The sequence below is a fragment of the Chrysoperla carnea genome, chromosome 2, assembly GCF_905475395.1.
Source record: "Chrysoperla carnea chromosome 2, inChrCarn1.1, whole genome shotgun sequence".
NCBI classification, from domain to species: Eukaryota; Metazoa; Arthropoda; class Insecta; order Neuroptera; family Chrysopidae; genus Chrysoperla; species Chrysoperla carnea.
The window spans coordinates 22,358,928-22,378,489 of NC_058338.1; the positions used below are offsets into that span (position 1 = coordinate 22,358,928).

Here is a 19,562-nt window from a genome sequence, read left to right on the forward strand (position 1 = left end):
TAAACAAAGTATTGTAATCTTGCATAAAAAAAGTGTCGATTCTTAGTATTTTCGAGTTAAATTTCGTAGAAAATTAGAATTTGAACAAAATTTTTTGTGAAGAACTATAAAAAATTGAAATATAATGTGAAATAACATTTAATTGTGATATTTTAAGTATCGAAAATAATTTACGATATATCAGAATGGCAGAACATGAGTAAGTATTTAAACTTCATATTAAATAAACTTAGAATTATCTAGAAGAAAATTTTCAATTCAATAAAATTGAAAAGGAATGGTTTCAAATGGTCAATTTTCAAAAACTTTTAGTTATAAGATTGTATTTTTGAAAATTGTAGAAATTTATAGGTTAGAATTATTGATTAGAGAAAATAAAAAAATATGCGGATGCAAAAAAATTAGTCCAAGATTATTTTTTGGATAAAAAAGTTATTTATTCACTCCAAAACATACATATATATTAAGAGGAGTGTAGCTTTGAGGCGACTCGAACACCTGAATTTATCTGGAATGAAATTGTAGGGTTTCGGTATTATTTTCGTAGCGCAGTGATTTTACTATGAGATTCAGTCAAACATATTCAAATAAAACGGAAAAAATAATAAAATTGTTTGTAATATCGCTTGGTTTTCTTGGATTGTTTTCGAAGTCTGAGTCACTCGTTGCTTGATAGTGGGAATTTGATAATTATATTGACCACAGAATCCAAAATCAAAAAATACTGTTTAAAACGAATCATGTAATGGAAAGAAAAGGCACTTGTCAAGTGTGTAGAAAGGGTTCAGATTAGGAATGCCACCTATCCATATTTGATACGGAGTATTTAGCCATCTTCGCCTTGCGGACTTTGGACGCAATTTTGTTATATCGTGGATTTGTAATTATAGACCAATCATTAGCCCGAAAAATGCATCAGAATTCCGATGCAATTCACATCAATTGAGAAGATTCCTTTAAAATACATATACAGTCACCGTCGACAATTCTCATTCATGTTTACTTCGAAATATATCGATTTAACTTTTGTTTTTTGAATTCGTAAATTGGATTTGATCGTCGTTTATACCAACGATAAAGAATACAAAACTGAAATAAAGTTGATAAATGGCGTCTGAATATTTATTTATTTTAGGGTTAAATTGGGCGACTGGTTATTATCAGCAAAGCCTAGAAAAAAATGCAGATCTTTTTTAAAATCCTTTTCAAATTGAAGATAAAGTGACTAACCCATACGCCATTTATTAAGCACTGTCAGTTTTGTATTGAAAATTTTTTAAATCGTTGTATTTCTAAGTGAGAGTGAATGGAAATTATCGAAATAGGCTAGAATAGGCTAGAAATGTTTTTTGAAGGAATCCCATCAATGATGTGAATTGCATCAATATCAGAGTATCGACCCATTTTTATTATTTTACTATTTTAAATTATTTTAAATAACTAAAGTATTCTTTATTTGTTTTTAGTGAAGAAGCTCTTTTACAAGAAGAGCTAGATTTAGATTACGAGGTGGATGATGAGCTTCCTGAAGAGGAATTATTAGGTGACAATGATGATTTTGACTTGGAGGACAATGAAGCTTACCACGAAGAACATGGCACTGGGGATGATGGCGATAATGAGGCGCATACAACACAAGAACAGGAAGAGGATATTTTGGATTTAGGTGTGACGGATACTGGTATTGATGATTTAGATGAAGAGGGCTTTCGTAAGAAATTATTATTTCGTTTATTTGTTACAAAATTGAAAGCTCCTTTTCAATTTTGAAATAATATTTATTTGCCTGTAAATATTTTCCTCTGATTGGCAATAGACATGATTGTTTATTAAAAAAATCAAGGATAAGAAATTTGAATTTACCTTTTATCTCGAGACATCAAAATAAATTTTTTTTCTTTTAAATAAGTACCATTTGAAAAAATGTCTGTTAAGAAACTTTTTATTTTTAAAGAAGAAACCCTATTCCGGTAAAATCCGGAAGCTATTTCAGGATAAAAAATAAACATAGTATTATATGTTTGTTCAAATTCTCTCTGTATTACATTCCTAATTTAAATGATTACAGAAAACAGCCAAGGAGGTGATGATTCAATAAACCAAAAGAAAGAACGTGACAGATTTCACAGTGAACGTAACACGTCGGGACATACTCCGATAGTTTTCGATGGATCTAATGAAGGTATAAACAACGAATTTATCAATTAATCAATAATTTCTCTTTACACTTTTTTTAAAAATATAGACGGAATGGTGGGATCAACTCCGAAAAATCAAAAATATGCCCAAAAATACCAACGCATTATAAATAGTGCCAATTTTCGAGGTCGAGGTGGTCGTGGTAATTTTCGCGGAAACAATCGTGGAAATTTCCATAATGTGAACAATAATCATAACAGAAGTGGATTTGTACATAGTAGACTCGGATACAGACAACAGCAGGGTACAGTAGATATTCAAAATATAAATAAACACCAACCTTTGGAATCAAATAAAGTACTTATAAATCCACACTTTAGGGGCAATGTTCAACCTAGTAGGGATGGTATGTGCATTTTTGTTTAAGGCATGCATTATAAAAATTATTTTATCAAAATTATTTATTTGGAAATTTTAATAATTATTTTAATCAATAAAAGTCTAATGTCAAAAATTGTCTAAAAGTTACATCCGAATTTTAATTTCGGGTAAATTGTTACATTTGTTTATTCTAAGCATATCTTGATTATGGCGTCTATAAAACTGTTTTTTAAGTTGTATCAAATTATAGATAGTTTCAAACTTCGAAATTCGAACAAACTTGTGACACGATATTTTTTAAATATAAGATAAACATTGACCTTCGCTGTCATTTTCAATTCTTGCTATGATTTTTTTGTTACTAAACAGTTTCAAATAGTTGAAAAGTATCATCTGAGGCTGGATAGTAAAAGTATCATCTCCTTTAGCTATTATAATGGATATGCAAGACCTGCAGATATGCAAGAGTTTATTAAACAAAACATAAATAATAAATAAGTTGATATTGACATATAAACAAAAATAAAAATTTGATGAGTTGAAAAAATTACACTCAGTGCTTTAAGCTCAATTATTTTTAATTTATGATCTGAGTTTGCCAAACTTGCGGACGTCGGAATAAATTTATTTTCAGATAAATAAAGCTTTTTAAAAAAAATTCAAAATTTTATCATTTCAATAAATTAAATTTGGATGTAATGTTTTTTTGCGCCGGACTTTTATTAATAAGTGTAATTAAAAAACAAATTATTTTTTGATGTTCACAATTATTACAGCTCGTTTAGTATGGGACACACAAGTTCAACAAACCCAACAATATCAACAACAACCTTTCCAAAATTTGGGTAATTTTTCACAACCAATAATGCAACATCAACTTCAACCTCAACCTCAACAACATCCTCCACCTCAACAGATACAATTAGCACCGAATGTTATACATCAAACTAATTGGAATAATCCACCACCACATCAAAATTATCCTGTTGAAGGGCATTATAATCAACAACCTAACGCTCAAGTGGGTATGCCAATCCCAATTGTTACTGTACAAAATATACCACAACAACAGCATCAACCAGAATTATATAGAAATAATATTCAACCACAAATACAATTTGAGCAACCAAAATTGGGACCCATGTTTGTAAATAATGCACCAATCGTACAACAACCGCCCCAATCACATCCTTCGATTGCACAACAGCAAAATGTAAGTTCTTTATAAATATTTTAATTGTTTAGTTAAGTTAACTTTTCTAATTTTTGTATAAGTTTTGGTCCATAAAATTAGTGAGATTTAAATGATATGCCAAGTCTTCGGAGTAGTATGACAGCCCATTTGTATTCAATTATAAATAATTCATTTATTTAAAAAAAAATGTATTTTATTTGTTACTTTGTCGTAATTTTCACAAAATTTCGACATTCACAAAACACATGCCTCTATTGGTTTACATTTTGGCTACTAGATGTAAGGACCGTGCATCGGATAAACTAGAGTACTTTCGGTTTGTTGTAAATATATTATTAAGTCCAGTATCCAACAAGGAAAAAATTAATTCGGATAATTAATTAGTTTTAGTTAAGAGAAATAAATATTTTAATTTTGTATTGTAATGTCATTTATATCCATGAAATATGTGATATATATGAAAAATAATATGAACTGAAGAAAGCTGTCCTTCAAGACCAAATTCCAAAGCTTTTTCTCTTGGATTTTATATAAATCCGGCAAAGTGATTAATCCGTATGCAATTGATCAACTCCATTTCAGTTTTATAAAACTTCTCGAAGATAACGGAATTGAAAATTGTCAATTTTTCATTGAAGGAATTCCAATAATTTTATATGAATAACGGAGGGGGTTCATAGTCAACGATTTTTTTATTTTGCTATATATCGGTCGCAGTTTCTTTTCAATTCCGTTATCGTCACAAAAAAATGAGAATACTTAACGAGTCAAATTTTTGTTTTATGTGTTATTATTCAATATTGACTGTATTTTATTCTTGTATTGTTCAGTATGACTCGCAGAATGATTGGTATAATAATAATAATACCATAGAGAATGAACCTATAAATACTACAAATTACGGTTCTCAATCTGAACAACATTTTAAAATACCAACACAGGTAAAACTTGTAGTAGTTGTATGTTTCTAAAAGTTCATGTTACAAACACCATGCTAAATAAATAAAAAAGGATTTTCATTAACTCAACTCGAAAGGGTTTACCTCTACAAAATACAAAAGGAATCACCTTAAACTACAAAATTATTATCATGAAAATATCTACTACTTTTGTTTGAAATTTTTAATATGTAGTTTTCGAAAATACAACAAATTAAATATTATACAAATTCGTTCATTATTTTATGGACGCTAGTGGCTAGATCGGCTAGTATTGTTGGCTATGTATGGATTGGCCAATCAATCGGCATACACGCGAGTACAATACTGACTTCCATTTAATAAGTTCTAGTGGCTGTCATTAACCAGTTTGATAAACAATTTAATATAAAATAAGAATTATATTCTAAATTTATCTAATAGTTAGTATTTTTTCGGCACGCCCAGTATTGGCTGCCAACATGTAACATGCTCTCAGTAGCTAAAAGCGGCCAGTGCTAGTTACTACTGTTGGGTGTCAGTACTGTCCTTGCGTGTAGAGGACTTTATGCGTAATTAGACTTAGATTTCATACTGTTATTATGAAGATCCTTGACCTTTTATGAAAAATTTAAAATGCTTTAGCTGTATTTTATTTTATTTTTATGTGTAATTTAGCTATTAGAGTCGATAATTGATTTATATAAAGATCTTGCTCATGCATAAATGAAGATGAAATGGAAATTTTTTGAGTTCGAATTTCCCTTTAAAGTTCTGCATTTATTATTTAATTTATTTGTGCCCTCCGTTATTATTGTAAAAAACTAGATCAACTTTAACTAAGATCAACTTAAAACTAGATCAACTTCTTAAAATAACATGTCATTAAAGTCTGGTTCATCTGAAAAGACAACTTTTTCTAAATTTATATTTGTTAAAAAACATTATTACATCTTCAACAAGAAATTTTAAACAAACAAAATACCACTAACATAATTTGGGATTGACAAAGTTAAAATCAAGATATCGTATTACTTTTTCCTCCTTGTTGTGTTCACACTTGCATTTTTTTTTTTAATTCAAGGAAAAACAGAATTTTTCCTAAAATGTTATAAAAAATCATTATGCATGGCAGTTTATTATAGAAAATGTGTGCAAAAAAGCTACATGATATGCATGTTTTTTTTATATTTTATATTTTGCAAAAAAAAAAAAAAAATTGTGTACTTTATATTGGCGAACCAATATCACTATTAATTTTGCTTTGATATAAAACTTAAGTTATTTATAATATTTGTATCATTTTTTAAAGGTTGGCTTTCGTGGACGTGGAGGTTGTATAAATCGCGGTGGCATACGGATAATAAATCAACCGCTGCAAAATAACACCCTTCTTCGTACTATACCTACTGAACCAGAGTATAATCGACCAGTTCGAAATCAATATCCTCGAAAATTTCAACAAAATACTGGAGCTTTTATTGATAATAATCAACAAATGAATATACCTCAACAGAATGCATATAATCAACCACATCTAGTACCCACATATAATCAACCACAATTTCAAAATCAGCAACAATTTACTCCACATCCACAGCAACAAATGTTTGCTCCAAATGAACCTCAACAACAATTTATTCCAAACAATTTTAATCATCCCCCTGAAAATATTCAATCATATCCACCTCAAGCAAATGTTCAAATGCATCAAAATCAACAATCGTACCCTCCTCAAGGTAATGTTCAAATACAACATCACCAAAATCAACAATATATTCCACCATTGAATCAACAAGTAATACAAAGGGCCCCATCACAACATACGAATCCGCCATTACATAATGGTGAGTATTCACGACGTGTTATACATAAACGTCATGGCGAGAATCAACAAGTAATCCGACGACCATATAATCAAAATCTTCGTTCACCACAAAAACGTAATAATCCCATACACTCAAATGAAGTGAGCCCAAAGAAAAAGAAAGCATTAGATTTTCGTAATTTACAAGAAGTTCCTCGTGTGGATGTGCCAGATACAACAGTTTTCTTCGAAGATAGAAATCCAGCTCCACAGGTAGTCGAAGAAGAGGATGAAGAAACACGAGCATATCGTTTACAAATTGAAGAACAGAGAAAATTGCGAGAGCAACTTATTAAACAGAAAGAAGAACGTCGTAAGAAGGCTGCAGCACAAGCTAGCCAATCTGGAAGTGAAGTGAGCACAACAACCGGTAATATTGCAATTCCAAAAGTACAAAATCAACCACAACGGAAAATTATTAAACCGTTAATGGAGCGAAAGATTTTACCACCTATGCAACAAAATAAAAACCGTTTAATTGTATTAACAAATCAACAAAAGCAAACGAGTATTGTGCGGCCAACACTTAATAAAGTCATTAATCGAAACCTGGTCAAGATCGAGAATAAACAAATAATGCCAAACACCGTGTCCAGTACACAACCTATTAAAAAACCATTGCTTTTAAGCAAACGAGTTGTTCGTGCAATACCACGCCAAACAGAATCGGTGACATCAGCGTCATCAACAACGCAAACACTGACTTCGGAAACATCTGAAAGCGGTGATGATGTCATCGATAAAGAACATTTAACACAATTTCTAAGCACTCGAACGGTTGTTCCAAAAGCACCCTCAACTGCGGTGAATGGAACAATAACAAATAATGCGTCAGCATTACTTAAAACTAATATTGTAAAGATTAGTAATCTCTCAGCTAGTACAACAGAACTCAAGATAAGAAAATTATGTAAAGGTGTGGGTCTTATCCAGGTAAGATTGTCCTTAAATTAAATATACAATTTTATGTTTCGAATTTTAAAAATTACGTTTTATTAGTTTAAGCTTTAAGTATTTTATTCTTTTAGCAAATTTTTAAAAGCAAAGATTGTTAGGGCATCGTCCTATTGGTGTGAATTTAAACTTGCATTATACTTTTTTAAAGTATCTAATAACATTACAAGTCTCGCATTCCGTTTCAAAATATCCAAAAATACAAACCTCAAATACTATTTTACTTTTTGAAAAATAAAATACTACACAGTAACGAAACTCGGGCAAAGTGGTGTTTTATGTAGATAATATGTTTTTATGAAGGACGAAATTTTAACAGTTGTTTATACTTAGAACCCAAAACAAAAATCATGCGGTCAGTTAGTCAGCTGTTAGGATCTAATGCGCCGGTATGTTAATTATTTCACTGATTATTTTTTTTTATATTCTATAATAAAATTTGAGTAACTGCCTGTAAGTGTATTTGTGCACAATCAATTCAATTCAAAAAAAATTATATTTTCTTGAACATATTTTAGACAACTTTTAAGAAAAGATTGACTTTTAGGGAAGATTTTCGAAAAACTTCAAAAATTCAATTGGTTCAATATTTTCTTGGATATAATTAAGGATGCTTATTCATTTGGTCGACCAAAATCTGGCGGTCAAATTTAAACTAGTGTTTTAAATTATTAAACATTATTTCCACCAAATTTTAGCTGTTCCAATAGCTTGTAATTTATTTACTACGTACTCAAGGATCGAATATATTTTTTTTGCAATCGAAATTTTGTAGCTTAAAACAGTCCAATTACAATTACCATATTGTTTTTACTGTTGTTTTAATATGTATGCCTATAACTATTTTAAACCTTTGAAATCGATACTCACTACATACTTTTCTATATCGCTTTTCGTCATGGATTTGTTTTTGTTTTCTTAATATCATTTCTTTCAACCATGTATGTTAATCTGAGCTATTTCCAAATTAATTACTATGTTAGAAATATTTTACAATCTCTTGCCCATGTTTGGTGCGTAGACGTTAATATCCTTACATCGCCTTCTCTTAAAGTTAACTGTTTAGCTAAGTTGAAATCGAGACTTAAGTGCGCTATAGATTTATTATACAATAGTCTTTTTAAAATCAATTCCTGATGAGCAATGTTTTACTATAAAAATGCATTTAAATTTAATTTTCTTTATTTTATTTTTTAATATCATAATTTTCGTATTCTTTATCTTTGAAAAACTTGATTATATTATTTATTTGTGTTTTAAAATAATATTGTGATAATGTGATAAAATCACCATAAAAATACAGTGATACTCTCAAGACATCTAATATTTTTTAAATCTTAAGCTAATTTTATAATTGAACGACTAAATATAAAACGGAGTAAATCGAACTTATAGTTTCTTACTACAGGCATTTCTCGATTTCTTGCCTCATTTTTGTATTATATTTAGAACTAACTATTCTATATTATTTTATCTGTAGAAAAATTATCTAATACTATAAATTGACTTGATAATACAATGAATAAAACTTTTTGTAACGTGTTTATAGGACCCCAAGAAGCATTCAACTAATTTAACCTAGTCGTAAGAGGGCAAAGGCCCTATCGGAGGGGGGGGATATGTAGTACAAATATTTTGAAATGCTTATTTCGACTTAAAATTGTCATCTAATATGTATTTTTGGTCGCTGAATACGAATCCAATGTCAGATTACGCGAATTCTGCCACGTATTCCAAAAATCGTGACATTTTTGACCCGAAATTTCACTTTTTGACACATAAACGGAAAACTATGTATTTATCGTCCAAACTGTTATCTAGGAGGTATTTTTGATCGCTGATTACGAATCTGATTTCAGATTTACGGATTATGTCACGTATTTCGACAACCGTGCCATTTTTGGCCAAGAACTTCACTTTTTGACACAAATACGGCAAACTAAGTATTTATCGTTCAAAATTGGTTCTAGGACGTATTTTTGGCCGCTGATTGTCCGGTTACACGGATTCTATGATTCGTAATTAACGAACAAAAATACCTCTTACAGTACAGTTTGGACGAAAAATACTTAGTTTACCGTTTTTGTTCCAAAAAGTGAAAATTTTTGGCATTTGTGTAAATGTCATTCGTATATATTACGAACTAGAATTCTAGTTATAAAAAGTATCTATAAAATAAATTCATTTTCATTTTTATGTATTTTTTATAAACAAATTTTGTACGTTCGTTTATTATAAATAGTATAGGTTATCTATACAAAATAAATATTTCAAATGTTTTGATGTATAGGTGGAAAATGAAATAGAAAGCTAATAATAAATAAGCGAAAATGCACAGGTTTACTAGTATGATAAATGTTATTTTGGATATTTGGGTTGAATGTGGCTGTATTTGGGTATGAATGAATGCGATGGTGGAAATGGTCAAAGCTGCATACATTATGGAATGAAAAACAAACTTGAGAAAGATGCAGCATTATTATTGTAAATTTAAAAAATATAATGAAATTTATTGTTAAAAAATAAAATTGATAGCATGTACAAAATAACTGTGATAATCCTACACTGGACTGAATCCTAATATTTTGTGATATTAAAATCGTTTTATACGATACGATCATATAATACTTAATTTTAAAATAAATAATTTTTTAACTCAACTTATTAAAAAAATTGTCAAAATACGATAAAGTATGTTTTAAATATTTTTTAATTATTTAAAAATACAAACCCAATCGAAAATTATATTTAAAATACGGATTGTACATCAAAAATGAAAATAATATAGTAACGTCATGTTCTTAGGAATAAGTAATTCTAAAAGTAAACTTGAAATTGAAAACTGTGTGATATTTACAAAATAAATGTTTAGAAAAAAAATTGTTTACCAATATTTTCTTTGATATTTACAGTTAGATATACAAACAAGCAACTTATACAAACATTTGCTACCACAAAATATGATGTAGAACATCAGAGGACTTTCAGAAACAATAAGCAATAAGTTATGTATCTCTGTGTTGCTTTCGGTTCATCATATTTATCAAAAATTTCCATAATATAGTGACTTTTGCTATCAAATGTTTGGGTATCCTATTACTATTTAAGAAACTAAAATTTACGAAAATATAATTAAATGTTTAACTTTGTCGAAAAGAGTCTATGTATTTTCTTAAAGTTCTAAATTAAAAAAAAAAAAAAAACGCAATAAGTATCGAAAATCAGAATAGCGTAGCCGACGAAAAATCTAGTAAAACTCGATAATGCCATAGAGATGTCGTGACAGTTTAAATTGTGTTAAAAACATAAAAATGTGCCTTAAATTTTGTGGATACCTGTATAAAGACAATATGAATTTTATTTAAAGACTGTGGAAAGTCAATATATGTTTTCTTTAAATTTTTTATAAAGTAAAATGTATTCGTTTTTGATGGATCAATATTGATATATTTCACTTCAATTAATTTAACATGTTACCTGTCTTATAAAGTATGCTCGTTTTGTCCAAAGAAAACAATTTCTGTATCTCCTTGCTTATCAAAAGTGATGAAATTGAAACAAGCACGTAAATATTCAGGCAAAATCATTCTTTTAAGTCTACAAAAATATAATTGTTTCCACGCTTTCCTTTGACAAAATTGACTAAGATGATTAGATACGCTCACACTTCCTCAAGGCGTTCCTCGTATTCACCAAGATGGCGGGCGATCTTCAAAGACTAGATATGTTGCGGAATTTTTGGTTTGATCAGGAAAAATACTAATCAAGGATAATAATGACCAAAGAAATGTTGAGAGAGTCAGAGATAATAATAAAAAATATTTTGAGATTATATCCTCGTAATTCAAGTCAATTCCAAACAATAAAAACTGAAACAATGCCGCAAGTACCGTCCTCATGTTTTAAATAGTTCGATTATCGTCTAGATGTGGATAATTTTTATATTGAGAATGTTAAAAACGACGAAACATGCTACATAGTTGTCATGTAAACGATGATCACTTCTGTTGTTAAAATACATTAAAGGTAATATCCTAGTTAGTACTCTGTTAATAACATAATGACGTCCATTATAAAATGTATTGGTGTTAACAATATGAAATCTAATTTTACTTCCTGGCAAGAATTTAATCAGCAGCGAATAAATACTTCCATAAATACAAAACGAGCATGCTTAAAATTATAAGTTGCGTTCGTAAAGCTTAAATGATTTTAAAGCAATTGTACCTGACCTGTAAGCACTGTAAATGTATCAAAATGATTTTATTTCAATTAACTATTCCTATAACGCTTTGCCTACTGAAATTATTAATTGATATTGAAGTTGTGGTGAATTTTCTGTATTGAACAGCCATTGTCTTCATTAATTTTATCAAAACAATTTTTCATTGAATATTTATTCAGTGTCATTTCAACAACGGCAGACTTGGAAAGCCACGAGAAAGATTCGTCATCTGTCAAGCCACAATTGTTTGATTGTAATGGCTAAGCTATCACCATATCATCTCGAATACTAATAAATTTTCTTACGATATGAGATATTACAAATCTCTGGTCAGAGGATGCTTGCTGCTTCAGCAAGTGTCAGTTGTGAATAAAAATAATTTGTTTTAAAAGGGTTTAGTTTTATGGGATGCAACCATTATTTGATCAGAATTTATATATTTATGTGTTTCTATATTTTATGTTATTTAATTATATTTCAAAATAATTTTTCCATTGTTAAAATATTTTAAATTTCATTTCTTTTACAAAAATTATGTTTCAGAATATTCAAATGTCACCAAATCTAGGGCAAGCTATTATTCGTTTTAAGAATATTGCTCATGCACATAATTTCTACAAGAAATATCAGCGTAAAATGGTGGATTTATCATTAATCGATGTTACACTAATTCCAGCATCGTAAACAAATTTAATAAACAATTGTAATAATGACATTTATCTGCAAGCTATATGTTCAACAGTTTTGTGTTTGCTTTATAAAATGCATAGTTTTAAACCATTGAGGAAAACACTTATGCAAATGTTGTTACTTATTATAACAATTAGTTTTAAGTAATAATAATTTTATGTAAGCTGCAAAAGCTAATTTTAGCTATTTTGAGCTTTATTAATCAGAGCGATTAGAATTCCTATGTTTTATATTAAATATTTATGTATTAAAAGTTAGTATCATCACTAGAACTATCATATTGAACAAAACTATATTGAAAATAGCGCAGGCGTTTTTCGAAATTAAATTCTCTACTAAAATTTAATTTAACGGATAGTTTAAAGGACGGAGTTTTATATCAGTTAATGGAGGCTTTACACTCATTCTTGTTTATGGAGGCTTAGCAAAGATTTTATCTAGATAGATTTGAGAGATAATTAATTACAGCTAGACTTACAGAGATAAAGAAAGATTCCAATATCCAGGTTCGTATGTATTCCTGCTTGGAGATTATCTCAAAGAAACACACATATTTTGGAAAATACCTAAATGCAAACCACAAAGCCAAATAGTTAATGCGGCATCAATGTATTTTATATCTATGTATAAACGAAATAGAAAATAATCAAAATTTTATACAGGTTTTGAGAATTCTGTGCAATAACACTTGATGCAAATTTGAAACAGTAAATACGTAAAATATAAATAAAGTTGTTGTTATTACTAGCAATATTAATGAGTTACTATAAAGATAGCTACAGATCTTTTAACAACGAGAAAATGTTATGCGTCCTCGAACATCATTGAAATCGATTTATTAATTCTAAATGATAAAATAATTTGATAGTTCTAGTGTTGAATATTAATTATAAAATACACATGTGTTGTTTATTGAAAGTATTATTGTCGAATTTAAACAATAGTAGTCTACCAATGTCATTAATATTATATAGGTAATACATATTATGAATATTAATATTTATTATTTAAACAATAACTATATATTAAAAAATGAATACAAATGATTAAGCTTGTCATATTAAATCATAAATATCAAATTTTATGTTTTCTTAAAATAATTACACTTAATGTAGTGAGCGTCAAGAGCGTTTGGCATTTTTATGAATCATTTCAAACGTAAGGACTATTTATGGTCGGTATTAGATTTCCGTTTTTATTTTTCGATGGTTGAATTTCATTCCAACAGTTTTATAATTCCATGTAACCCATTGTGACCGACATGACACTACATATATAAGTGACGCTTCATTCAAAATTTATAATTTGTTTCTAATAATATTATGTTTCTTTATATGTATTATCTTTTTACGAATTAAAATTTTCGAATTTTTTTCTAAATTAGCTTTTAATATTAATTTTAAGATTGGTGAATCAATAGCTGCCCCTAAGTCTATTTCTGTCTGTTTTTTGTCGATTAAAAATATTAATTATTTAAAAAAACGTGATTATTTGTTTTGCAAAATTTAAAAAAAAATTCGAACATAATATAAGAATAGAATTTGAATTTTTACGTCATTCAGAGAATCATTGAATATTTCAGAAAAACTTAAACAGTGTGGGTACTTTTTTTTAACCAATTACTTACAATAGATTTAACCGATTATAATTTAAATCAACATCGCGTGTTAAAAGTTTTTGTTACAGATCCGATAAACGTAATTTTTGATGATTAAAATTAAATTGTTACCTACTCTTTACATTCGTTTGAACTAAAAGTATCTTGGCTATTTCACAAATTAAAAAAAAATATATACATTTACGAGATTCATAATTAAAATCATATTTTTATAAACAAGATAAATTTATTTTAATCAGTTTTGAAAACTTTTTATTTTAGAGTAAAGTAACAATTCACAAGAATTTACAAAAAACTATTTTATGTTTTCCAATGATTTATAAAAAAACGTGATTGATTATTTTGCAAAGTTAAAAAAAAATTGAGAACATATTTTTAATTTAAAGTAAGATCGTATATTTATTAAGTATGAGTAAAACATTTTTATTTAATACATAAAAATTTAAATAATTAAAAACCATATTGCCATCAGACTTTATCCTTTTTTTTATATATTTAGAAATGAATTAATTTTTTTGTAAAAATAATTTAGTTGAGGCCCATAGGCAGGCCATGTGTTAATTTTGAATAAAAAATACTCAAGATGATTTTAGAATTACTGTAAGTAATTTAATGAAAAACATATTTTCAATAAAATAATCGAATTTTTGGTATCAAAATTAAATCTGCCTTATTTGCGATGATCTCATAATTTTATAAACTCTTGAAAGCTGTAGATATTCGTTGTCTGAATCTGCAATATCTATGTAAATGTTAAAAATATTGATTCAACATAAACATACTTTTTGTCATTACAAACCCTGCCATTATAAGTTACATAAAAAATTTACTCTAATAAAAAGCTCCATGACTCATAAATTTGAGTGTATCAGAATTTTTTGGACCATCTTAATTTGTATTCCTCAAATGTTGTAATTAAAAATATTAAATTATTGAATATAAAAATATATTACCAACATACTTACTATCCCTAATGATTAAAAACGCAGCCTGTATTACAAGCTGTATTCCTTTATAAAAATAACTGACAGGTATATCCTTTAAATCTAAAGTCAAACCAAAAATATTATAAAAATGTTAAATACAACTGGAAATAATTAAATTAATTTTAATGAAACTTAATAATTATTTATAAATTTTGTTTATAATTAATTAATAAGAAAACAAACTGTATAAAAGATCTTAGGTTCATTCAATTATTATATTAATTAATATTAATTATTATGTGATATCACAGAACTTGTTTTTTATTTGAGAATATTTTCTTTTTGTTTTTATGAAAATTTTATTATTAAAATAAATGATTTTATTTGTCCAACGTATTATGCTTTTTCTTTTTACATAAAAACCTTTTTTCTGATTGTATTGCAAGGAATTGCGGTTATAAAGGACGTTCATTAGCCAACCTGTTTTGTTATTTGCGTTCATAGGGAAATGGTAGGTAAATTTTTAACCCCCGAACTAAAAAAAGGGGGTGTTATAAGTTTGACCGCTATGTGTGTGTGTGTGTCTGTTTGCCTGTCTGTGGCATTGTAGCGCCTAAATGGATGAACCGATTTTGATTTTTTTTGTTTCCTTTGAAAGGTAATTTAATGGGGAATATTCTAAGCTATGTTTCAAGTGTGCGTTTAAGGTTCCGTACCAGAAAAAATTAGAAAAATTGGCGATGATCTTCAACAAGTAAATTTTTTCAAAATCATTTAAACTTTAATTTTTATTTGTCTGTTAACAATTCTCATGAATGTACGCCCTGAAATGTCAAAAATATTTATATTATTAAAAACGGTAGCATATTTACCGAAATCCTTTATTCAAATTTGAAAGCTAATGGCCATTTAAACCAATTATTTGTTTACATATATACTTGGAGCATAATCAGAGTTCATTATATTGGATTAAATCAACAAACAATAATTACTGTCTAATAATACCGAATATAAAAAATTGTCATTTTTAAGCAATAGGAGGAATACGCTGTGTTTACAGAAGTTAAAAAAGTATTTCCAAGCGGAAGTATTTACAAATTAAAGGAACCATTTTGAGAGTAATTTTAAACGTACAAATTTTAAAATTAATAAATTATACTATCTTACCTTGTACTTGAACACTACAATTGATACATACTAATAAACGGCGTATAAGTAAGCAGATACATTATTACATTCCGTTGTTTACCGATGCCCGATATGCGATGTCTTTTTGTTGGTCAGATTCTGTCTTTTATCTTAGTGCTAATAAGACCATTTTTATAAGACCATTGATTGCACTATTTTACCCTGTATATATGAAATATATATCAATGTATACTATGTTTAGATCCAAGTTTGTAACGCTTAAAATTATTGATACTATGAACAAATTTTTGGTATAGGTGTTCATAAAATCACCTAATTATTCCATTTCCGGTTGTCTGCCTGTCAACACGATAACTCAAAAACGAAAAGGGAAAGAATGAAATCTATTTGCTTTCTGAGTTAAGTGTGATACTAAAGTTGCAGTAATATCTCTTCTTACTTTTACACTTAATAAACTACACCGAGATAAAAAAACAGACACCCGATTTTACTCTTGCTTGCCCTTCCTTGTACGTAGCGTAGCGTTTTTTTCAGATAGGTATTAATAATATATCTCAGAGTTAAAATTAAAAAATTATTCCTGAGTTTATTTTGACTTGTTTATATATAATTTATATAAACGCGCACAACAAAATCATGTAGTGTCCACACCAGATTGTTTTGAAACAAAATAACTTAAATTAGGTAAACAAAATTTCTGAAATATTAGTGAATTATTTTTTTAACACAATCATGCTTCATCGTTTCTTTAAAATTGTATTTAAACAAGTGAAAACAAACAATCGACTGAGTTAATTGTTGAAATACGCTTTTTGACGTCATATAAGGGAAGAAAGGTATACTCTTAGATAGACATTTATACCTGATATTCCTATATACTACATACCATAAAATTTGCACCTAATTTGCGCTCTCGTGGGTAAACAGTGATGTTTACAAAAAAATGTTTCAAACAAAAGTTGTTTATTTTTTTATAAGGAATATTTACATTTAAACTTTTGTTTTATCTCTAACGGTTTACAAAAAGGGTTTTACGGACCCAAGACCCAATTGACCTATGTTGCTCATTTACGAATTTAGCTTCACTTTTTACATCCTGAGCATGCTAATGGATTAATTATATGATTTTATGAACACTTATATCAAAATTTTGTTGGTAGCATCAATATTTTTAAGCGTTACAAACTTGGGACTAAACTTAATATACTAATAAATATTTCATATAAACATGGTATATAAAAAAAGCAATGGTAAAAGGCTATTTAAAACATTTGTTCTAGAATTGCAGAACTGAACAATTGCAGAATATTTTGAAAGAGCTATTTCTCAACGGGTTTTCTGCATCTCGTAACAATATCTTATATTGTATTTACAAAAAGATTTGTTCTTACAAATCTAAATGCAAATTATTTCATTTGTCAAATGCTAGATAATACCTCAACATAAATTGAGTCAACAATTGAGACTTAACATAAATACAATTTTAAGTGATGTGCAAATTTATTATAATAAAACTATTATTTACACTTTTACAGTTAGCTAATGTACATATCGAAGTGGATTAGATAAAAGCATCCTGTAAACTAACTATTTAAAGAAATATGAATTAAATTATTGGAGCATCTTATAAAAATATCGCGCTTTTCAAGGTGCTAAAATTTATTACATAAACGCAACGGTAAGTAAACAATAATAAAATTTTTATAATAAAATTTTCTCTTTGTTCTATTTTTAATTTGTTTTTACTTGTATGTTATTGTTTGCATCTGCTTTATAGCCCGTGAAAAAGGTGGAATTGGAAAAATAATTTTTATCGCATCTGCGTCGGAAGAGCGAAACGTGCGATCACTATTTTTGGAGGTTTTTCTGGAGATACCGAAAAATTATATTTCTAGTTTTTGTGATCCGGAATCTTACTTAGTCATTCACTGACTTGTAAATATTTTCTTTGGGCCTAGCGGTATGGACTTGCATATTTTTTATGGGCAAAACATTTATGGCAAAAAAATAATTTTACTTTTTTTATTCCTTCGCTGAAATATTTTTACTGCACAATTTCACTTCTATAATAAAATTTCTTTTTATAAAGACAGATACTATATTATCTTGTTACCAGAAGTAATGTGATAGGGGCTTGACGCACATACTGCACTGACTCGTCCGCCATAACTATTACTGATGTACACAGTAATGGCGTTCACTTTGATACTGACATGGTGATATCCAGAAAAAATTTCTTACCGTGATAGTTGAAACTGACAAATTGATTGGTTTCGATCTGCAAAAGGTCGATAATACGTTAAGTAAGATAGTTACAAATGTTCGGAATGTTATACTTCTAAGTACTTATGATTGTTGATCTAAAATTATTTATTCTTCATTTTGCATTCTGTATGCATTCTGAGGTATGGTAGATCATCTCTCGTCAGACCTCTGATAAATTACAAACATGTGTAGAGATAATAGGGATTAACAATTTGTTTATGTTATTAAATTCTTGATATAGTATTCACCTCGAAAATAGAAATCAAAAATTTTGTGATAGCTTTACGATTAAAGATACTCAATATCTTAAAGAGAGTCTTATTTTGTGCCAGTTTATTTGATAGAAAGTTGTTGCGTTAAAACAACAACATGCTGCCAAATTCTTTTTTATGCTTTTGATAAGCAAAATTATAAAAAATAATAGAAAAGGTTTACATTAATAAAATTTTCCGGGAAGGTTTTGGTCTGGTCTCTAAAGGCAATATCCACACGACTCGTTTTGAATTATTTTATAATAAAAAATAAAATAAAAAAAAAGTACAATAACAAATCAGTGTAATATTAAATTAAATTATACTTGAACAAATAGTAGAAGACTTACCTATAATTAATTTTAAACAATACTCAATAATATTAATATTTTAATTAAAAATGAAAAAATAAAAATAATTTTTTATTGACGTCACTATAGAACTAAAAACAATACCCATAAATGAGTATAGAATTACTATGATTATTGCTTATATAAGTAATTTTTCTAGTAAAATAATAAGAAATATTTTTCTAGTAAATTAATAAGAAATATATTTCTTTTTGGAAAAATCAATGTCTATCATTAAATTTTTAACTTCAATTTCGAACAAGGAAAAGCTAGAACCACAGCGACCTAAGTCACACGATTTTTATGTTTGTGAGAAAATATAGAACACGCTTTTGAAGTTAAAAAAGGAAATGAATGATTTTTACTAGTTAATATTTAAAAAAAATATTGTTTGGCATGTTAGAATAACGGAAAAACAATATTATATTAAATATTGATGAGCAAAAAATTGGCCTTGGCCTTGCAGTCTTAGTCTTGGTCTTGCAAATTTATTAAGACCAAGACCAATATAGTGCCACTTTGACAAGACCAATACCAAGACCCTATCTATATGAATTTAGATCAAGATCAAGACTCAACTATGCAAGACCTAACTATAACAAGACTTTTACCAAACTTATTGTTGCAAGTAATTA

The 19,562-nt window shown here is 28.0% G+C and overlaps 1 protein-coding gene across 5 annotated transcripts; it reads left to right on the forward strand.

Moving 5' to 3' along the window:
• Nucleotides 1–11: 11 nt before the first annotated feature.
• Nucleotides 12–12,533, forward strand: LOC123291418 (RNA-binding protein 33-like). Of its 5 annotated transcripts, none has more exons than XM_044871700.1 (8): nt 12–199; nt 1,467–1,711; nt 2,069–2,182; nt 2,246–2,443; nt 3,297–3,733; nt 4,546–4,656; nt 5,945–7,432; nt 12,222–12,533. In XM_044871700.1, exons 1-8 carry the CDS (start codon nt 186–188, stop codon nt 12,360–12,362), a joined length of 2,748 nt encoding a protein of 915 aa, XP_044727635.1. In that variant the 5' UTR covers nt 12–185; the 3' UTR covers nt 12,363–12,533. The 5 variants fall into 5 exon arrangements, with proteins under 5 accessions (XP_044727635.1, XP_044727634.1, XP_044727633.1 ...); XM_044871699.1 differs by having other exon boundaries at nt 1,467–1,666; nt 2,246–2,545; nt 12,222–12,532; XM_044871698.1 differs by having other exon boundaries at nt 2,246–2,545; nt 12,222–12,531.
• The last annotated feature ends 7,029 nt before the right edge of the window (nt 12,534–19,562 follow it).